The sequence below is a fragment of the Balaenoptera borealis genome, assembly GCF_965194805.1.
Source record: "Balaenoptera borealis genome assembly, chromosome: 2".
Taxonomy (NCBI): domain Eukaryota; kingdom Metazoa; phylum Chordata; class Mammalia; order Artiodactyla; family Balaenopteridae; genus Balaenoptera; species Balaenoptera borealis.
The window spans coordinates 185,193,998-185,213,861 of NC_138867.1; the positions used below are offsets into that span (position 1 = coordinate 185,193,998).

Consider the following 19,864-nt stretch of genomic DNA (forward strand, 5'->3'; position numbering starts at 1 on the left):
CTTACTCTCTCACAGTTCTGGAGGCTGCAAGCAAGAAATGGGCTTCATGGGGCAAAAATCCAGGTGTGGGCTGGACTGGTTCCTCTGGGGCTCCAGGGGAGAATTATTTCCTGCCTTTTCCAGCATCTAGTGACAGAGATGCTGGGATTAGGGCATGGATGTTTTCAAGAGCTGTTATTCTGCTGACCACAGGTAGGGGGAGACAGAATCAGGGCACAGCCAGCACCTGGCTCCAGCTGTGCCTGAAACCCCCGCCCTGTCAGTCACGGAAGACAGTGAAATTCTCCTGCGCTTGCGTCAGTGTGATGAGTCAAGCGTTTTTCCCTCTGATACTGAAAGGGTTGTGATAAATAAAGAAGATTTGGCTGAAAACTGGGTCACAGAGGTGGATGAGAGCGCCCCGATGCTGGGGCTCTGAGGCCAGATGCAAACTGTCCACCTCTCCTCTGACTGCGTCTGGCACGTGAGGCTAGAGCTGTCTTCACCCAGGACGGCTTGTGAGGCCAGGGTTCAGTTTAAGAAAAATGAGTATTTATAGGGTGTTCACGTGTCCTACCTTGTTTAATCTTTCTAATAACCCCAGGAAGTAGGTTTCATTGGTATTGGGGGGCAGGGGAGGGCGTCATATTTTGGCAACTAAGAAGAGACGAATTTCAGATACACAACAAGTAACTTTTTGGTATGATTACGTCCCCAACGTTACATGGGATGATCTTAGAGTAAAAACAATTTGTTTACCTGAAATCCACGTTGAACCCAAACCCAACGTTGGGCAAACCCAATGCTGAGGCCCCCGGGTGGGAGTACAGGATCCCGAGGCCCCGGTGCGTGGCAACTGTGTGCACAAGCTCCTTTGGATCTGGGGACAAGAGCTGGGCGTTTACACCCCGGCTTCCAGCCTCAGACGCTCCCTAGAGGGTGGGTCCTCAACCCCTCCCCTTGGGTCTGGGGGCTCACGCCTGTTCCCATCTGTCCTGTGCACGGCAAGCGGCACCGCGTGACCCTGAGGCTGGTGGGCACTGGCCTGGCTCCTGGGCCCTCATCCTCCCGGCCCTGAGGCTCCAGTCATCTAGGCGGTGGGGCAGGGACACGCACCCTTCCCTCCCCACACCGATGTGACCCCGACCCACACAAGTCGAGCATGATGAAGGGTGAACACCGAGTCTGGATCTGTTTGTTACAGCAGCCTGGGGACGGGGAGAAGGGGTCCCAGGGGAGCAGAGGGGCTGGACCAACAGGCCCAAGGGTGGTGGCAGGTGGGGTAAACTTTCCCGTAAACGCCCAGACGGTATTTCTGGCTTTCGGCCCAGACGCTAGGTTGCAATCACTCAGTTCTAAAGCTGCTGCTCAGAAGCAGCCAAATGTAGGGGAAGAAATGGGTGTGGCTTTGTTCCAATAAAACTTTATTTTTGCCCAGGAGCTGGGGCTTCGGACCCCCGGGGCCACCCCTCAGCCCCAAGAACACACCCCACGCCCCCGCCTGGCCAGACCCCGGTCTCTGCGGCCCCTCCCCCCAAATCAGCAAACCTGACAGGAGACCCCTGGGGAGCTTCCAGGCTCGGAGGGGCGGCTGCCGCCTGCCGGTCTCGGGTCACATGCATGGCACCAGGGCCTGCGTCCCCGCCTGGGCCCCGTTGGCCTCACGGCCAAGGAGAGGTTGGTCCTCGGGCTTCTCATAAAGTCGCTTTATTTAGATTCCAAACAACCGCAAGCAGAGAGAAGAGGTGACCCCGAGTCAATCTGTCCGCTCTCAAGCCGGGACCCCGAGTCTCTGGCTCCAGCTGGTGGGTGGGGCGAGCGGGCCAGGGTCCCCAAGCGGCGTCCGGCCCACGCGGGGCCGCGAGCGCAGCGGCCTCCCCGGAGGCGGAGGGGACAGGGCGGACGCAGTGTCCGGAGGTAGTGGCGGCGGCAGAGAGTGGGCGGCTGAGGTAAAATCTGTAAGTTTATTTGCGGAGACGCGGTGTCAGCACTCCTCGGTGCCCGAGTCATCCTCGTCGTCCCCGAAGCAGCTGTCGGCCTCGGCCTCGACCTCGGCGTCCTCGTAGTAGTCGTCGTAGAAGAGGTCCGAGCCCTCGTCGGGCGCTGGGGCCTTGGTCTTCACGCAGTACTCAGCCAGCGTGGTGGGCACCTTCACGCCGTCCCGCTCCGCGTCCACCTTGGTCCCCAGGACCTGCTTCCTGCGGGGAGAAGCGGGGTCTGCCTCACTGCGGCCGGCAGCCCCGGGGCCCCCGCGCTCGCTCCCGTGAAACAGAGTAGGACAACCGGGGCGACGGCCGGGCCACGGGGGCCAGCGACAGGATGGCCGGGGCGGGGGGGCGGGGCAGAGCAGACGGGCCCAACCGCTCACGGCCCCCGCGCGTGCACGGGCCTCTGCTCACACACGCGCGCACAGGCACGAGCACACGCATGCGGGAGGGGGCGGAACGCGGGCTCTGAGCCAGGACGAGGGCTGTGCAGACACAGGGAGGGTGTCAGCTCATCAGGAAGAGAAGCGCAGGTCGGCCCTGGCCGCTGAGGTGGGAGCAGCCACGGCGCTGGGCTGGGCCAGTGGGTGAGGGGCAGGGTGGAGGGTGCAGGGTGGCGGGTGGGGCGGGCGGGGTTGCTCAGCAGTCCCAGGGGAAGGGCCAGCCACTGGGAGGCACCCATGGCGGGACGCTCGGCACATCCCCACCAGGCAGGGGTCCCGGGTCCTCTCCTCTCTGTACTTGAGCGTCTTCCTGTCACCAGCACCGTGTCTCCAGCACGTGCTTTCCGTCCGGGGCTTTATCCAACTGATGGTAGCCGGCGGGAGCTCTGACCGCACCTGCTGCGCCTGGGGTCCCACCACCCGACAGCGCCGGTGGGCTTTCTGGAGCTCCCGCCACGGGGTCGCGCGGCCGGCCCACGGGCACAGGTCCCCACAGCTGCGCGGACACGGTGGGTGAGCATGCGCCTGGAGGCGGGTGAGGACGAGGACCTGTTTCCCCGGGTGAACGCTGGGCCTGGGGGGGGCTGGGTCGTCATGGAGACACGTGTCTGACCTACTCCCTTTTCTAAGAGGCAAATGACAGACTAAAAACTTCTTTGGAGGAGACTTAGTGAAGTGTTTAGTTTGTCATGAAAGAAGTCACAAACCCCAGGGGTTCCTAGAGCAGCTCATGGGACACAAGGAACAGAACAGAGCAGAGAGCGCAGGCCCTTGGGGAATGTTTCACACAGACTCCCCTGCGAGGCCGGGCACCTGCCTGTTCACGGGGAAAAACAGAAAACAACGGAAATGAGAGAAGTTCACCCTGGCAAACTCCTAAGTGATGCGCTGCTTTTATAACCAAGAGAAACTGACTTTTCGTAAAAGAAGTTATTTCCTAAACGTGCTCATACCACTCGGCTTTGCTGCCTTTAGAGAATAACTCCAAGTTTCAAAATAGCGAAATTCACTCCTGTTAGGTGAAAAGATGGAACACCCCGCACAGCGTGGTCCCGGAGGAGACCGCGTGGGGAAAAGCACGTGGCCACACACACGCGCGCACGGCCCAGCACGCAGGGTCCACGTGCACGGGGGATGGGGGGTACCGGCGGGATCTCTGCCCTTTCAGCGTCAAAGCAGAAGGATGTGGCAAGACCCTGCTAGATCCTGGCGGGCACCAGGGTGTTTATCTCTGTGTGAGGTGCATGCTCCCACACGCCACGCACATGAGACATGCACACACACGTGGCACGTCCATACACGACAGTACACATGTGGACCACAGGCTTCACGAGAGAAAGACCCCAGCTTTTCCGGCAAGAGGAGGAGGGCTCAGGAGGGGCCGCCCTGCCTCCCCAGGCCCCAGGCCCACTCACCGGATAATGTCCGTGTATTCGCGGTCCTTGCCTTTGCTTTCTTTCCACTTCCTGTACATCACGGAAGCGTCCACGTTGGCCGGTGAGAAGGTGTTGGGTTCGTTGAGGAGGGAGATGACGCTCAGGAGGATGGTCCTAGGGGAGGCAACAGGAGTCGGCGTGGGGGCGGTCCACCCGGGAGCCTCATGCCCCGACCCGGTCCGCCACCCTCCACCTGCCCTCTGCTGCGTGCCGGGCTCCTGGGATGGGACGTGGGTGGACAGCCAAGGCCAGGACCATCTTCCCTCCGCTGGAGCAGGCCTGTCCCCTCCCTGGGGCATCCTGCCTGGAGTGGGTCCCCTGTGCCACTCATTCTCACTCCAGCCTGGAGAGGAGGAGAGTGCCCGGACCGCTCAGGGTGAGCACAGCACCAGGGGATGGAAGGGCTGCGCTCCCTGGGGCTCGAGGAAGGAGGGGGGACCCCAGGGGCACGCAGACACGGCCACAGGAGTCCCAGAGACCGTTCCTGAAGGTGGCTGGGGCAGGGATGGCAGGAAATGGGGGAGAGGCCGGCAGGGATGGGGGCTCTGGCGGGAGGTGGCTCCCACAAACGCTGCCACCCAGCAGGGAGCTGCGTCCTCCCGTGTCTACATCCACAGGGCTGGCCTGCCCGACGCCGACCGCCTCACCTGACGTTCTGCGTGGGGTTCCACCGCTCCGAGGGCAGCTCCCCACTCTGGGGGTCATCGACGGGGGGGTGGAGGATGGAGATGCACACGTCCCCAGTCTGCGCGGCACGGGGGCGGGGGGTCAGCACCCACGAGGCTCCCGTCCACACGCCCCCCGCCCCAGCCCGCCCCCCGGAGGAGCAGGCTCACCTCGTAGATGTTGGGGTGCCACATCTTGGTCAGGAAGCGAAAGGCCGGCGGAGAGTAGGGGTAGTCAATGGGGAACTTGAGGCGCGCCTGGTGGGGGAGAACAGAGGCTCAGCCAGGGCCGGGTCAGGCCGCCCAAGACCACACACAGCGGTCAGCCTGGGACTCGTCTGTCTCCGGCGCCCTTCACGGGCCGAGGGCTTTTCGGGGTCACCGAGCTGAGCTGACGACCCCAATCCCTGCCCTGCTGTCGGTGGCGGGGGGTGGGGGGGGTGGGCACTCGCCAGGGAGCAGCTCCAGGCCTGTCCCAGCCCAGGCCTCTGGGGGGACCAGAGCCCTGGCCCCAGGGAGCGTGGTGGGCCCAGCCCCAGGAGCCGGGTGCCCAAGCACCGCGCTGGGCTCCCAGCCTCAGTCTCCAGCCTGTGGGGAGGATTAAAATAGACGGGTGTTCACTGGGCAGGCGCCGGGGGTGGAGATGAGTCAGCACCAGGCGGACAGGCTCTTTGCCCGCAGGTATCAGCCCTGGGGGGTCAGGAAGGCAAACGGGAAGGTCACGGGCAGACGGGGGAGGGCTGCGAGGGAGAGCTATGCCCCGGCCTCGCCTGTTTAAGCCCCAGTCCTGGGATCCTGATGGTGCTTCAGGCTCTCGGGGCCAACGTGGGACACCTCTGCTGCACGCGCCCCCCATCTTTAAAGAATCGTCCTCTTGGGCAGGGGGTGTTGGGGGCACTCGGGGGAAGGCCCTCTGTTCTGGAGTGAACGTGCTGAGGCCTGAAGTCAGTCTGGAACTCGGGCCTCAGACCCTGCCCCTTGGTCCCGCTAAGCCCAGGGCTGCGTTTCTAAGTGAAGGCAGAGACCAGCTGAGGCCTCCTTAGCGAGTAGGGGGACAGGCCTCCCCTCACCAAACACCCATCAAGTCCCAGAGATGCCTTTACCGCTGTGCCAACTGAGGCTCAGAGAAGAAGAGTACCTTGCCTGAGGGCACACAGAATGCAGCTGTGGAGGGGCTCCCCAAACCAGGTCTCTGGGGCACCCCTCAGCACACGCTGCCCGGAGCCCCTCTGGCTTGTTAGGAGGAGTGGGTGAGGCCGGGCGGGCTGAGAGGAAGGTGCTGGAAAGCGATGGTGCCCCCCGGGCACTTCCAGCCCCTGTATTTCCACATCTTTCCCCCACTCCCCAGCCAACCACCTCAGAACAGGAGGATCTGAGGGTGGCAGAACCACTGTGGGTCCCACGCTGCCTTCCTCGAGGACAGACCCTCGCGGCGAACGCGATCAGATTTGCAGCGCCCCTCCCTAGCCCAGGTTTCTAGAATAACAGGATCATCCCCCCAAAGCCAGCCTGGAAGGTCCTACCCACAATCCCTTGCAAACAGTGGGCAATAGCCAGAAACCCAGGTCTTTTCCTTTCTTTCCAGTCCAGCACCCTTGCTCAGAGCCCTGGCGTGGCCTCAGGGTGGGACTCATGCTATTCCAGCTCTGAGTGGGGCCCTTATCCTCACAGCCAGCTGCTCCCAGATGCAGACAAAAGAGGCTGGGGGAGGAGGGCTGGTTAAACCATTTGGTCACCAGCCCCCAACCCGTGTCCTGCACGGGGAAGACGGATTCCACATCAGAACTCAGCCCAGGACTGTCCATGCTCATCCCCCCATCCCACCCCAGTAACGAGGGAATCTCAACTCAAGAATCACCCCAGCAGGCCAGCCTGCCCCGTCCAGGCCACTGACCAGGCGTGGCTAAAATGTTAGCCAAAAGTGCAAACACAGACATCTGTCCGGGCAGTGCCAGCTCCACCCCGCCCCCGCCCGGGCCTCCCAGCCTGGCTGCTGGGCTCTTGGCAGGCGGCAATGGGGTTGTTCCAGCTGAGGGCCCAGGCTCCGCTTCTCTCACAAGGAGACCCCCTGCCTTGTCCGTCTGGCTCGAGGAGCAAAGTCCTTTGATCTGGGAAGGGTCCTTCCAAGCCCACATGTGGACTCATATCCTGTCCAGGTTCTGGCCTGAGCCCTCGTCACACTTGTCAGAAACACAGCCGGTCCTGGGGACAGCCCTGACCTCCCCGCTCACAGAGCGCCCACAAGCGACCCAGGGCGGGCGACATGGGGCCCAAGAAGCCGCCTGCTCAGAGGAACCTGAGAAAGGCCAGCCGGGGCGCAGAAGAGCCTAAGCTTCTGAGGCCGGACCTGGGTGGGCTCTGTGGCGTGGCTCCCGGGGACAGGGCGGAGGGTGGGAGCGACGGCCGGAGAGAACAGGTTACGTAAAGCTCAGGATGAAGCCCAGCGGGCCGGGTCCCCTGCTATCAGCCAGGGTGGCCGCTTTCCAAGCAGGTCCCGGCTGCCAACCCCATCCGGGCCTTTGTTGGAACCCGAGCCAGTGGCCGAGCCAGCCCCCAGGCGGCGGGCCTCCCTCCCTCCCAACAGTGCTGGCTGGTTCTGGGGAGGCCTCTTTGTCCGCTCCGGGCAGCGGGCAGGGCCGGGAGGAGGGGGACGGGCACCAGGGGCTGGGGGAAGCAAGGGCCCCGCACCCATAGAAACAGGGAGGGTCCCGGGCCTCCCCTCTGGGGACATGAAGCGGCCTTAGAGGGAACAGGCGCTTCTCGGGGACTCCTAGGGCCAGAGGGGTTGACCGAGGGCCCGTAGCTCGCCAGAGGCGGTCAGGCAGCGGGGTAGAGAGAGGGGGCCCCGAGAGGAGGAGGGACAGAAGATGGGGGCCCCGCGAGGAGGAGAGGGAGAGAGAAGGAACCCCGTGAGGAGGAGAGACAGTGAGAACGGGTCCCGCCAAGGGAGCGAGCAGGGGCAGGGGGCAGAGGCGGGGGAGGGGCCCCGAGGAGCCGGAAGAGGGGGTCGCCGCCCCCTGACCCCGCCGCTCACCTTGAAGTAGCCGCCCTCGTAGTAGGTGTTGGGGGGCCCGAAGATGGCCACCTCCCAGTTGTACAGGTCGCCCTCGTCCACCAGGGTCACCCGGAAGCCCTCCACCGGCTCCTCCTGCAGCCCCTTGAGCTCCAGAAGTAGCGCCTTCTGCGAGCTGGGCACCAGCGGCCGGGCCATGGCGGCGGCGGACGGGCCCGGGGCCGGGGGCACTTGGGGCCGCGGGGCCGTGGGGGCGCGGGACGGGCCGGGGCCGGGGCCGCCTTCTTCGTCTGCGCCGCCACCGCCACCCGGAGCCGCCGGGCGCTCCAGTAGCTCTGCACCGCCGCCCGGCGCTCACCTCAGCCTCCGCGCCCCGCCCCCGCCGCCCGCGCCTGCGCTGCGCGCCCGCCCGCGGGGCACGCCGGGAAGCGACCCCTACCACTGCCGCCGAGCGCGCCGCCGGGACCCGGGGACCGCGCGCGCAGGCGCTTTGCCGCTTCCGACACCTGGGGAGGCCGCCGCTGCCGCCCTAGCTCGGACGAGTGCGCGGGGCCGCGGGCAGGGCTGAGCTGCGCCGCCTGGCTCGGCCCGCCGCGCTTTTGGGGCCTTTTTGTGACGTCCCGTTGCAGGGCGGGGCCAGGGCGGAGCCGTCCCGAGCCTCAGTTTCCCCACCTGTGACCGGGCCGGGGTCCCCCCCCCCACCCCCGGACGCTGGAGCCGGGAGGGTCCCGCCGCTCGCAGCCCCCTCCCCACTTGGCACACCTCTGCAGCGTGGACTCGGCACCCGTCCGGGCCGAACCCCAGACCAGAGCCCTGACCCTCCCTGGCTGTGCCCGCGTCTCAGGCCGACCTTTGACCCCACCCTGGGCTTTACCCCGACCCTGCCAGAGCGCTGACCTGGCTGTGCCCCGGGCCCGGACACCCACACAGCTCTGGGTCGGAGAGTTGGGATGGGGCCTGGCCTCCATCCCTGCACGTCCGCAGGTGACAGCGCCCCACGAGGGTGGGCGTGGCACTCGAGGCCTGTGGTGGCCTTGCTGGCAGGTGACCCGGGCAGCCAACAGTTGCACCAACACCTCGGGCTGAGCTGAGCTAATTTCCTCCCCTGGCTGCCCCGACACCTGGCCCTGGCCCTGTGCTGGTCCCCGCTGAGGACAGGCAGGTAAACCCGTCTGGGGAAGGAAAACAAGATGTCATCTGTGGGGATGGAAGGAGTCTGAGAAAGCCTTGGGCAAAGCAGCAGCTTCATCAGTAAGGGGGCTCTGCCCTGCACCCCGAGGGACCTGGAGGGGCCCGTCATCTGTAAAGTGGGCTGCACGCCCGTTTGTCCAGTGTTCCAAGCGTTCTCTGTCCCTCATTCTCTGCCCCTCATTCTCTGCCCATAGCACCAGTGTCATAGCCTCGACATGTGGCAGCTTGTTGATGAATAGTAATTAGAATTAATAATGATTCTTCCAGAGACGTTTCCCAAGATGTCTCCCTGCGTACACCCCACAGGAGTTATTGCAGGAGTTATTGGGTGAGTGGGGGCGGCCCTGGAAATGTAAAGAGAGGTACCAGGTTTATGGCCCCTCCAGCTGGTCCCACATGAGGCCTTGTCCCCCAGGAAAGCCTGCACCTCAGGCTCTGAAATATCCTGAGGTGGTGGACATCTGGGGTTTCTACCTGCCCATTTTCTGGCCACAGCACCTCCATTTTCCCATGGGGTCTCCCACTCTTAGTCTGCAAGGTTCCAGTTGGACTGATCCTCAAGCCCTGGCTTCAGGGATGGGTCCTCCAATCAGAGTACCCTAGGCCCCCTGGCTGCAGTGGTTGGTTCAGGAACAGCATGTGACTTGGCCTTTTTCTGGGGACACGATGCTGCTGAGACGTCTGAGCTGGGAGAACCTGGACCTGGAGCTATAGGACCGTCTCGTCACCACGAGGCCTGTGAACAAAGTTGGTGCTCAGGAAAGCTGAGCCAACTGATGAGAAAGTGCTGAAGACCCTGTTTGTGCTCCTGGATCCAGCCATGCCTGGCCTCCCCTTGCAATGGTGCAAGTCAATAAATTACTTCTTTTCTTATTAAGCGAGTTTGAGTTGAGCCTTCCATCACATGCAACAGAAGAGCCCTCAATTCAAATCTAGGTCTGTCATGAACTTGGAAATGGTCCTTAAATGTAGAATTGTAAGATAATGAACTTGTGTTGTCGTGGGGTTTTCTGAGGTTTTTGGTTTTTTTGTTTGTTTGTTTTGTGTTGTTTTGTTTTTGCGGTGGTTTGTTATGACAGCCACAGGAACTGAATACCCTCGCTTCTATGAGCGTCAGAGTCTTCCTCTGGAAAATTGATTAATTAATTCAAGGACTTCCACAGACAAATCTAGGTGCCGGGGGTACAGCAGTGAATAAAATATGTAAAAATCCCTCCCCTTGGGGAGACAGGGAGAAAGGACATAAGCAAGCTATTGAATAAGTAAGCAACTTCTGATAGCAATAATTGCTATGAAGAAAAATAAAGGATAGTGAGGCATTAGCAACGGGGGTGGAGCAGGAGAGTTATCTTGGATAGGGGCTCAGGGGAGGCGCCTCTCAGGAGGTGACATTTGAGTGGGGACCAGAATGGGGTGAGCCCCTTGGGTCTGGAGGAACAGTGTTACAGGGAAAGAGAACAGCGCGTGCAAAGGCCTGAGGTGTGCCTGGGGCATAGTGAGGGGACAGAGTCAAGGAAAGAAGCTGGGGAGTCTCTCTGCTCAGCTTTCCTGAGTGCTCACTTTGTTCACAGGCCTTGTGGTGACCAGATGGCTCCAGGATCCAGGCCCAGGTCCTCCCAGCTCAGCCACCCCAGAAAAAGTCCCAGGGCTGCATCTCATTGGCCAGCTGGGAGTCACATGCTGTTCCTGAACCAAGCACTGAGGCCAGGTTCCCTGGAGCACTCCTACTGGCTGGTGGGGTCGCCCAGGGCAGTGAGGATGAGGGCTGGACCAGTGTGGGGAGGCGCAGGCAGGATGAAGCTATGATGTGCAACCTACAGGATGCAGAGAAGGGCCAGCTGAGGGGACAGGGGAGGCATCCAGGCTGAGCCCTGGTCCTGGGTGGACTGGGGGCTTCCTCGGAGACCACAGACTCCAGAGGAGCCCCAGGGTCAGGGGGGCTGAGCGGAGGCTCCGTCCTGGATGTGGCAGGCCTGGGATGTCCTTGGGATGTCCCTGAGGAGACGCCCAGCAAGTGGTTGGCTCTCCAGGGCTGGAGCAGAGCAGGGCTGGGCCTGAGACGTGAATTTGAGACTCCTTGGTGACCAGGCAATAATGGAAGCCATGGCCAGGATGAGATGCCAAGTGAGGAGGAAGCATGAGGAGAGGAGAGATCCCTGACACAGTAGGAGGACGCCTTCCCCCAGAGAAGCTGGGGAAGAGGAGGAGCCTTCGGGGTGCTGTGGAGTGAACACTGTGGGGGCGGGGGGTTTGGAGGGCAGGGAGTCTGAGCGTCCACACTGCTGTGAGGTCAGATAAGCAGAACAGTTCAGCTTCCCCGCGCTGTGCCTGTAAAGGTCAAACCAGGACTTCAGGACCCAAGACCAGGCGTGATGGTGACTCAGGGGTGGCAGTGAGGGAAGGTGGCAGGGCAGGGCAGGTGACCCCAGATGGAGTTGGCCTCAGCCTGATCCGGGGGGGGGGGACCCTGGAATGTGAGTTAGCATCCCCTGAGGCAAGCGGGCCAGCTCTTGGATCCCCCTGTGGTCACTCACTGGCCACGACCCCTGGTGGTCACTGGCCAATCCTGCCCCAGATGGGGGGATGAGGCCTCCTGGGCCACATGGCTTGGTCTCTGGTGGGGCAGCTGTGAGCCTCGGCAGATGGGAAGGGGATCTGGTGGCACCAGTGACACCTGCTACACAGCATCTAGCCCAGGGGACCACAGAGCTGACCGGAGGCTGCTGGGGCCCATGAGTCTACCTGCACTGCGCATTTCATGCGGATGTCCTGCCCGGCCGCGAGCTCCGTGCCGCAGGGCCCTCAGCACAGCTTGCTCCCCGAGGCCGTCCAGCCCCCTAAGGGCCTCAGCCTGCTGACACGGCGGCCCATTTTCTGTGTGCGGTGTCAGTAACAGCTAATGCTGACGGAGGGGGCACCTTTGTGAAGCTTCTGGTTATGTAACAAATGACCCCCAAACTTCGTGGCTTGAAATAGTAACATTCATTCATTTACCTGCAAAGCAGGAGTCTCTAGTTGGGAACCTCTGTGTGGCCTGTGCTTCCTCAGGCCACCGCGTCCCCCGCCGGCACCCGCCTTTTGTGACCCTGACGTGGAAGCCAAGTACGGTCACAAAAGCCACCAAGTGCAAGGAGAGGGAATGCAGATTCCACCTCTTACCTGCCCCTTAGTGGCGGGGTGGGAGATTCAGGAAGAGCAAATGGGAACAGAAAGGAAGCCGTGGCTGCTTTTGGAAAACACAGCGCAACTCACTGGTGTATCGATTACCGGCCAACGGCAGGTGCTGGGAAATGGTAGGCTAGGGAGGTCCCTGCCATTGGTAGCTCGAAAAAGGCTTTAGATTCTGTCCCCGCGTGATCTCCCTCAATCAAAATAGGGGTGCCCTGGGTCCCATTTAACAGAGGAGGAAACTGAGGCCAAGAGAGTGAAGTCACCCGCCTGCAACTGTCCTGGGCTGGGAATCTGCTTCCTGCGGAATCCTCCGTCCAGGACGTGCTCCTGCTGGCGGAAAGGGGGACACCCAGGGTGCTTGGTGACTCTCACGGGTGTGCCTGGATCCCGGACGGGCCCCGTGGCGGTGGTGAAGGCGCTGTGGCTCTGGGTTACAGAGCGCGGGCCCGGGTTCGGATCCCTGCTGGCCCCTTGCTGGTGCTGCGACCTTCACTCCTCCGGGCTTGGTTTCCCCATATGCCAAATGCGGGCAGTGGATTACCTTCCGTATAGGGCGGCGGTGAGTCAAGACATTGTCAGGTCTCAGACGTGTTAGCTGTTTCTGTCGTCACCATCATGACTACCTGCCCAGCTGACCTCTCCCTTTGGTGGTTGGGGAAGCCGAGGTCCAGGGAGGAACTGCTGGGGCGGGGCGCTCGTGGAGGGCAGGCTGGGGGCCAGCCATGCCTCCCAGGTCTCGGGGCTGTGCGTCCAGGCCCCAATGCCCTCTGCTCTCATAAAGCTGAGTCCAGGGGCTCCCTGGGGTTTCTGGGCAGTGGTGGGACCCGCTGGGGCTGGCCGGAGTGCGCCCGAGTGGAGAGCGTTTCCAGGGAAGCGTGTTGGGGGCTGGACACGGGTGCACACACACACACACCAGGTCAGCCTGGGGAACAGATTTTATTTCTGCTGAGGAGAGGGGCCTTGGCAGGTGGGCGGGAAGGGACCCTTGGCCTCCCCCCGAAGGGGGCTCGGGCATCATTCCAGGTGGGAAGGTGGGTGAGGGGGGGCTCCCTGCACCCCTGGCATGCAGGGACACCCCAGTCCTGGCCCCGGTGAGCCGGACCCCGAGGGCCCCAGGTATCCGGGTGGAGGAAGCGGCGGCCGAGGGAGGGGCTCAGCCCACGGGCTTGACCTTGGCGATGAAGAGGGCGGCCGCCTTCTCCAGGAACTCCTCCCGGGTCATGGGGGCGCTGGGCCGCCGGGCCACCAGCGCGCGGTCCATGGCCAGCGCCAGGCTGTCGGGCCCCAGGCGCGAGCCGGCCTCCAGGTAGCGCGCGGGCGCGGTGTCGTCGCTGGCCTGCAGGGCCCCCTCCAGCGTGTCCAGCACGGCCTGGCCCACGTGGCGGTCAGCCACGGCCAGGCCCGGGTCCTCCAACAGCCGGTAGAGGGCGCCGGCGCGCGCCACGAACTCCAGCAGCACGAAGCAGGTGAGCATCCCCGCACGGAACACGGCCAGCGGCACTGCCTCGTGGTCCCGGCACTGGATCTTGCGCAACAGCGGCGCCACCACCTCCTCGGGGGCCTCCCCGTCCCGGCAGATGCGCTTCAGCAGCTCGCTGTACGTGCGCCCGTCCAGCCCCGGCTTCTTCTTGCGCCCGCTGGCGCTCAGGCACTCGTAGGCCACGCCGACGTTGTTGTTGAAGGCGGTCCTGCGGGCGGAGGGGCCGTCGGGCCGCGCCAGAGCCCCGCCCCTGCCCCCCGGCCCCTCCTCCAACGCGCCGGCCCGTCCAGCCTCAGGGCCTTTGCACCAGCTGCGCCCTGACCTGGAGCGCCCTCCCCCAGATCTCCCCACAGCTTTGAGCCTTTGCTCAATGTCACCTTATGGGGGGGGGGAACCCTCCTTGACCCCCTAACCCCTTCCTGTACTTCTCTTTGTGGTGTCCTCACGAGTTCCCTCCCTCCCACCAGCTCAGCCCAGGGGCCTATGTCAGGGAGTTTATCTGTTGGTCACTGTTACAACCCCAGCGCCCAGAACACTGCTCAGGAGCCTCAGAAACGTCTGCTGACTCCGACGATGGGCATCCGCCCACGGACTCTCCATTCCACCGATGATGTGTGTGCCCATGGGGTGTCACTGTGGCAGGACACATCCCTACCTTTTAATCTGGGTTGCCTCTTTTCACCCCTGCAGGCCCAGAGGCAGTAACCCACACTGTGGCTCAAACCCGCTGCCGCCTGTCTTCGTGGGTAAAGATTTATCCACAGGTGGCCACGTCAACCCAGACATGCTGCCTTCTGCTGCAACAGCAGACCCAACGGTCACGTCAGGGACCAGCCACGGCGCTGACACTACTTACCGCCTGCCCCATGAGGACCCTGAGGTCCCGCCACGCGCCCTGGCCACACTGGAGCCTCACAAGTGGTTAAGTGAGTGGGCTGGGGTGAGCCTGGGCATCTAGATAACCCGGGTCTCATTCCCATCCTCCTCTCAACAGCCGGCGGCCGGCCGAGGCCCAGTTCCACCTCCACTAAAGCAAAGGGGAAGTGGGGCTCAGGGCAGCGGCCAGGCCAAGGGTCCCACAGAGGAAGGGGCACCCCCAGGGCTCACATTCGCCTTTTCTGGGAGCCCAGCTCCACTCTTATCTGTGGGACCTGTACGGGTCAGCGTACCCGTACGCTGGGTGCGAGCCCGGTCCACGCTGGGCCGGAGCATGGCAGGTGCCCAGGGCAGGGCCCAGGGATGGACATGGTCACCCAGTGAGCTCTGTGGGTCAAGGCCCTTTACAGAGGAGGAACCGAGGGCCAGAGGGGAGGGGGGAGGACCTGGGGTCTTGCCGATCTGGGATTCACTTCTCACTTCTTGGGTCCTTAGGATGTGCTGGCGCTTTAAGGTCAGTGAGATCACTCCGTGAAGCGCTGGGGGTGCCAGACGTAGCGCCATGCTCCCGTTCCCAGGACTGGCACCGTGTTAGCTGCTGCCGCCTCACAATAACCCCTTGCAGGAGCTTTTGTTATCAACTCCTTTCATCACGACGAGTGGGTCCGGGGGACCTGGCAGTGATGATGTCCGTGTCAACTCCGTGGCCGCGTGGCAGTTACCGCCACACCTAGATCACATTGCAGCCTGAGTCAGGAACTGGGAGCAGCTTGGCTGGGTGGTCCCGGCTCAGTCTGCAACCAGGACCCTGGCAGGGCTGCTGTCCCCTGAAGGCTCCCTGCGGAGGCCTCTCCCCACGGGGCAGTGTGAGTGTGCTAAGGTCACGGCGCTGGACCCTGGAGCAAGTGACCGGCAGGGTGGCAACGCAGGCAGCTGCCCAAGGGTGTGAATACGGGGGGGTGAGTGCATCTCGGGGGCGTCTTGAAGGCAGGCCGCCCCACCCCCACGAGAACATGGCCCACTTCCCGTGGAGGGTCCACTCCCCGCAAGCCTGAGTGAGCAGAGCCCCTGCCAACCCAGCAGCAGCCGTGTGAGGCCACTGAGGTTTCGGGTGTGTCCCTGTGGCCTGACGGCTCGTCCTGATGGGGCCTGAGCGTCCACCATCCGCCCAGCTCTGCCTGATGCCTCCCCAAGGAACCTGGTCGACCCACTAGTTGTCTTGAGCTGAATCACTCCCCCTGGAGGCGGTGGCGTGCGGGGACCCCTGAGCACCCTGTGCGCTCAGCGCTGTTCCTGGCTGGCCCAGACCTGCACCGGATCTAGCCACTGCGCTCTGCTTCCCTCCTCTGGAGAATAAGGGTTCTAGTCCTTGCGTCTCAGGATTCTTGGGAGGACAGAGGGTAGATTTTGTGCCTGGCGTGTGGCAGGGGCCCGCGTGCGCCTATCATTAGCTGTCACCAGCTGCCACTCAGCGCTGTCCAGGTTCTGTGTACCATGGGCGTCGCGGGCAGGAAGATGCACAGGGGGGCAGTTCCGGTCCAGTGAGATGAGAGCGTCAGGCAAGAAGCCAGAGGAAGGCCACACCCCATCTCAAGGCCGCCCTCCCGGGGGCTCCCAGCCATGAGGGAGCACCCACACCGTCTGCCGTCCTGGGCTCTGGTCCTCAGGCTCCGCCTGTGTCAGCTCCCACACGGAGCAGTTTGCAAAGCACGTGGGCATTTGTTAAAAAAGAACCTATTTATGGGTCTTGTCACGGAGACATGGAGACTTTCCGAGGTAGACCGGGGGCTCTCAACGGGGTGCCTCTGCCCCCAGGGGACACTGGTGACAGTTATGGTTGCCACCACTGGGTGGGTGGAGACCCAGGAGGCTGCCCAACACTTGCAGGGCCCAGGACGGCCCCGCACAGAGTGACCGCAACCCCCACCCCCCAACAGTGTTAGCAGTGCTGAGGAGGAGTGACTCTGGTTAATTGTTTGGAAAGAAATTGGGTCCTCTCCCTGCTCACACCAGATGCCTGCATACATCCCCACTGAATCAGGCGGTGTAAACCAGGGTGGCCCCCAGCGTCTGTGGGTCACCTCCCCTCCCTCCCACTCAGGCGTGTATTTAAACGTGTGCAGCATTCCAGGACCTCAGAGGTCAGATGGTCATGGGACGTAGTCTCCTGGGGGGTCCGTGGAATCCCATAATCTGGGGGATCTTGTCTGAGGAGATTCTGCCCCCAGGGGACACTGGGTGATGTCTGAGGATGTCTGTGCTTGTCACAATGGAGAGGGCTCCTGGTATTGAGTGGGTGGGGGCAGGGAGGCTGCTCCACACCCCACAGAGCCCGGGACACCCCACAGAGCATGCTCGGAGCTGAGGAGACTGGCTCAGACCCTTTGGTGCTTTTGCATGTTCTCTGGGGCCACGGGGACCTGCAGCGGTTGGCACTCTTGCTGTTCCTATTAGCACGTGGCAGCTTAGAAGGCGGCCCTGGGCCACCATGCCGGGTCTGCTGTGTTTGTGCTCTGAGCGCCGGTGGAATCTCAGTGCCGCTGTCACCAGTCCTAGCAGCCAGCACGTGTGATTTCGAGACAACAGCAGAGGGGATTTTGGTTGAGTTCTCCCCAGATCTTTCGTGCTCAGGTCGCTGGCAAGAGCAGCCCCGGGATTCCCCGGCCCACCCCTCAGCATAGGGACGAGGCTGCCCAGCCTCGGGGGGACCCGCCTGGCCTGACTTCTGCTTCTGACCCGGCAGCCGAGGTTATGGGGCTCCTCACTGGGAACGGATCTCTGAGTTCAGCAGCAGCCCCGCCTCGGGGAGACCAGGTGCACCACCAGCACCGGCCGCTCACCCTGCTCACTCTTCTCCCTCTGCTCCTCCTGAGAACCGCTCCAACACCCCTTCAGTATGGTGAATAGGGCCCCCCCAAGTGCACGTCCGCCCAGAACCTGTGAGTGTGACCTGATTTGGAAATAGGGTCTTTGAAAGATGTAATTAGTTCAGGATCTGGAGATGGGGTGAGGTAGCCTTAAATCCAATGCCAAGTGTCCTTTTGAGAGAGTGACACAGAAGAGAAGCCATGGGAAGACAAGGCAGAGGCTGCGAGGATGCGGCCACAAGCCAAGGATGCTTGGAGCTTCCAGAAGCTGGAAGAGGCAGGAAGGACCTTCCTCTATAGTCTCCAGAGACAGCACAGCCCTGCTGCCCCGGGACTTCGGACTTTGGCCTCCAGAACCGTGGGAGAATAAATTTCTGTTGTTTTAAGTCACCAAGTTTGTGGTAATTGGTTACAGCAGCCCCAGGACACTCAAATGGCCCCCTTGGTTCTAAATCCAACAGATGCTTCTCAGCCCTCATCTCTAGGGCCATTGGACGCAGGGCCGCCGCCAGCCCACAAGGTGCCTTTGCATAAATTAGGCAAAGCTCTGCAAAAAGCCTTCACATAAAGGTCCTCCTCTGTGACGTCTATGGAGTGAACGGCTTGTGCAGTGCTTGACCTGAACGACCGCACGTGGTGACCCTGCCGCTGACTCTTCTCCTCCTTGGAAGATGTCCTGGTTCCCTGTCTTCTGGTTCCCTCCTTCATGTCTGTTCTGCCTTCTCACGCTTTCCTGTGGGTTCACTGAGGCTGTGGCTCCTCAGAATCGGGTCCTGGGCTCTTCTCAGCTCCCCTAAGCCTTCACAAACAGCCCCCCGCCACCAGGTGACAACCACCCGGCCCCGTCACACGTCTCAGCTGCCGACCCAACTGTCCACCTTCCTGCTTCGAGGTTTTCCCAGCTCCCAACTTAACGGTCCCCAAGCCACTCTGGAAACTTCCCCCAAACCAGTGACCTCCCATCTCAGGGACCACCTGGGGCTGTTCCTGAACAACCAGAACCCGTGAATGCCCACCAGCCTGCTCCCCGCCAGGTCCCCATCTCAGGGGTGGCCCTGGCCATTCCCTTTTCTGGCTGTCACTTTGGACAACCCGCTTGCCCTTCCCCTGTGGTGGAGACCGGGTGCTCCGAATGGGATGCCCGTTCTCCACACCCCTTCCCACATCCGGCTCCCTCCCAGCCTCTCTGTGCTCCCCTGCTTGGGGTCCGCACCTTGACTCTCTCGGGAGGGCTGCCCCCAGGGAGGCGGGTGCTGGGGCCAGGCTGAAACGCTCCCTTGCTTGGCTTCCTCCCCCTTCCTGGGTTCTCTGGGGACTACCCCCATCCAAGACCCAGCCCACCCACATCCAGTGCCCACCCTGTCTGGCTGATGCTGCGAGTGAAACAGCTTCTCCCCATCCACCTGACACGGACCATTCCCTCACCCGCTTCTAAGGGGGTGGGGGGGCAGGCGCCATCCCCTCCACCCCTCCATGCTTCAGCCCTGCGAAGGCTCCCGGCCTTCCCCTCCCCCGTGGGTCGCACACTGCAGCCCCACAGCCTCCAGGCCAGTGCACCCGGTGGCCTCGTGCCTGCAACACCTTTCCCTGTGTGTCATGCAGGCCCCTTCCTGGACATCTCTCCTGCCCGCAGGGGACCTGGATTGCTCTCTATCTCCACGACCCAGCCCTGTAAATATTCATTTTCTGGCTGAATGGACGGGGATGCTACCACGCTGGGAACAAGGCAGCTAGGAGAGACCTGGCTCGGAGGACTGGCTCTGCAACCTTGGGCAAGTCCTGTCTGGGCTCCATGATTTTCAAAAGTGAGGTAGGCTGCAAGGGGGACCTCAACACCTGCAAATAGGCATCACCAAGCCCAAGTCGGCCAGAGCTACCGGCGCCAGCACTCGGGTGGCCCCTCCGGGGCCCTGCAGCCCGGCGCCATCCGCGCCCCTCCCGCGCCAGGCAGAGCGGACTACAGTTCCCACCACGCCCCGCGCTCGAGAGCCGGCGCCGGGGGTGGGGAGCCGCGCGGAGCCCGCTGGGAGTTGAAGTCCGGCCGCGGCCCCTACCCGCCCAGGCCCGGCCCAGCCCCGCACCTCTGGGAGTGGTGAGCCAGGCGAAGGTGCCACAGCGCGCGGCCCAGGCGCTGCTGCTGCAGGAGGAGCTGGCCCGGGGGCTCCCCGGCGCCGCCGTTTGCAGGAGACCGCAGGCCCATGTTCTCGAAGTAGTGCGCCAAGAAGGCGATGGGCTCCTCGGGTCGCGCCTCCAGCACCTTCAGCAGGGCCGCGCGCAGCATCTCCGTCACGCCGACCTGCCGCAGGAAGTCCTCCTCACTCTCGGCCGTCGCCGCTGCTCGGGACACCCCCGGCCGGCCGCTGCCTGTGAAATTGGCCGCCTGGGCCACAGCCAGCCGCCGCTTCTCCACTGCCGCCATCTTTGCTGAGGGCAGCGGGACCGGAAGGACGTCCATATTTCACAGTGCGCTGTCACCTCGGGGGCGGCCATTTTGGTTGAGGGCAGAGGGCGCCCGGATCCCGCGGGGAGACTCTGGGAAATAACCAGCGCAGGCCACCCTTTTCTCTAGGTTCTCATTGGCACTCACTCTCTCTCCGTTTTCCTCTTTAGGTGTGCTGGTTGGCTTTCCTGGCTTAGGCCCGGAACTTAAATTTTGCCAGACTCCAAAATGGATCCCTAGGAAGGGCTTGGTTTCTGGTATGAAGCCGGATTGCTTGCTATCTTGGTAGTGGGCGAGTCCTTCATTAGCATGGTCCCC

At 62.8% G+C, this 19,864-nt stretch overlaps 2 protein-coding genes across 3 annotated transcripts; both read right to left on the reverse strand.

Annotated features, from left to right (window-relative positions):
• Positions 1 to 1,670: 1,670 nt before the first annotated feature.
• On the reverse strand, positions 1,671 to 7,934 carry CDC34 (cell division cycle 34, ubiquitin conjugating enzyme). Of its 2 annotated transcripts, none has more exons than XM_082381075.1 (5): positions 7,543 to 7,924; positions 4,680 to 4,766; positions 4,491 to 4,588; positions 3,823 to 3,957; positions 1,671 to 2,177 (listed from the first exon to the last, which is right to left on the reverse strand). In XM_082381075.1, the coding sequence occupies exons 1-5, from the start codon at positions 7,717 to 7,719 to the stop codon at positions 1,964 to 1,966; spliced, it is 711 nt and encodes a 236-aa protein (XP_082237201.1). In that variant the 5' UTR covers positions 7,720 to 7,924; the 3' UTR covers positions 1,671 to 1,963. The 2 variants fall into 2 exon arrangements, with proteins under 2 accessions (XP_082237201.1, XP_082237202.1); XM_082381076.1 differs by lacking the exon at positions 1,671 to 2,177 and adding an exon at positions 2,184 to 2,932 and having other exon boundaries at positions 7,543 to 7,934.
• A 4,866-nt stretch (positions 7,935 to 12,800) lies between these two features.
• TPGS1 (tubulin polyglutamylase complex subunit 1) lies at positions 12,801 to 19,561 on the reverse strand (the record flags this gene model as incomplete). Its single annotated transcript, XM_082381278.1, has 2 exons — positions 12,801 to 13,571; positions 19,188 to 19,561. The coding sequence occupies 2 exons, from the start codon at positions 19,559 to 19,561 to the stop codon at positions 13,037 to 13,039; spliced, it is 909 nt and encodes a 302-aa protein (XP_082237404.1). The 3' UTR covers positions 12,801 to 13,036.
• Positions 19,562 to 19,864: the final 303 nt, after the last annotated feature.

Coding starts and splice junctions, on each gene's coding strand:
- CDC34 (XM_082381075.1), bottom strand. CDS start 7,719: ATGGCCCGGCCGCTGGTGCCCAGCTCGCAGAAGGCGCTACTTCTGGAG. Junction 3,958..4,490: donor AACCCCACGCAGAACGTCAG/GTGAGGCGGTCG, acceptor TGCCTCCCCTAG/GACCATCCTCCTGAGCGTCA. Junction 2,178..3,822: donor GAATACACGGACATTATCCG/GTGAGTGGGCCT, acceptor TTCTCCCCGCAG/GAAGCAGGTCCTGGGGACCA.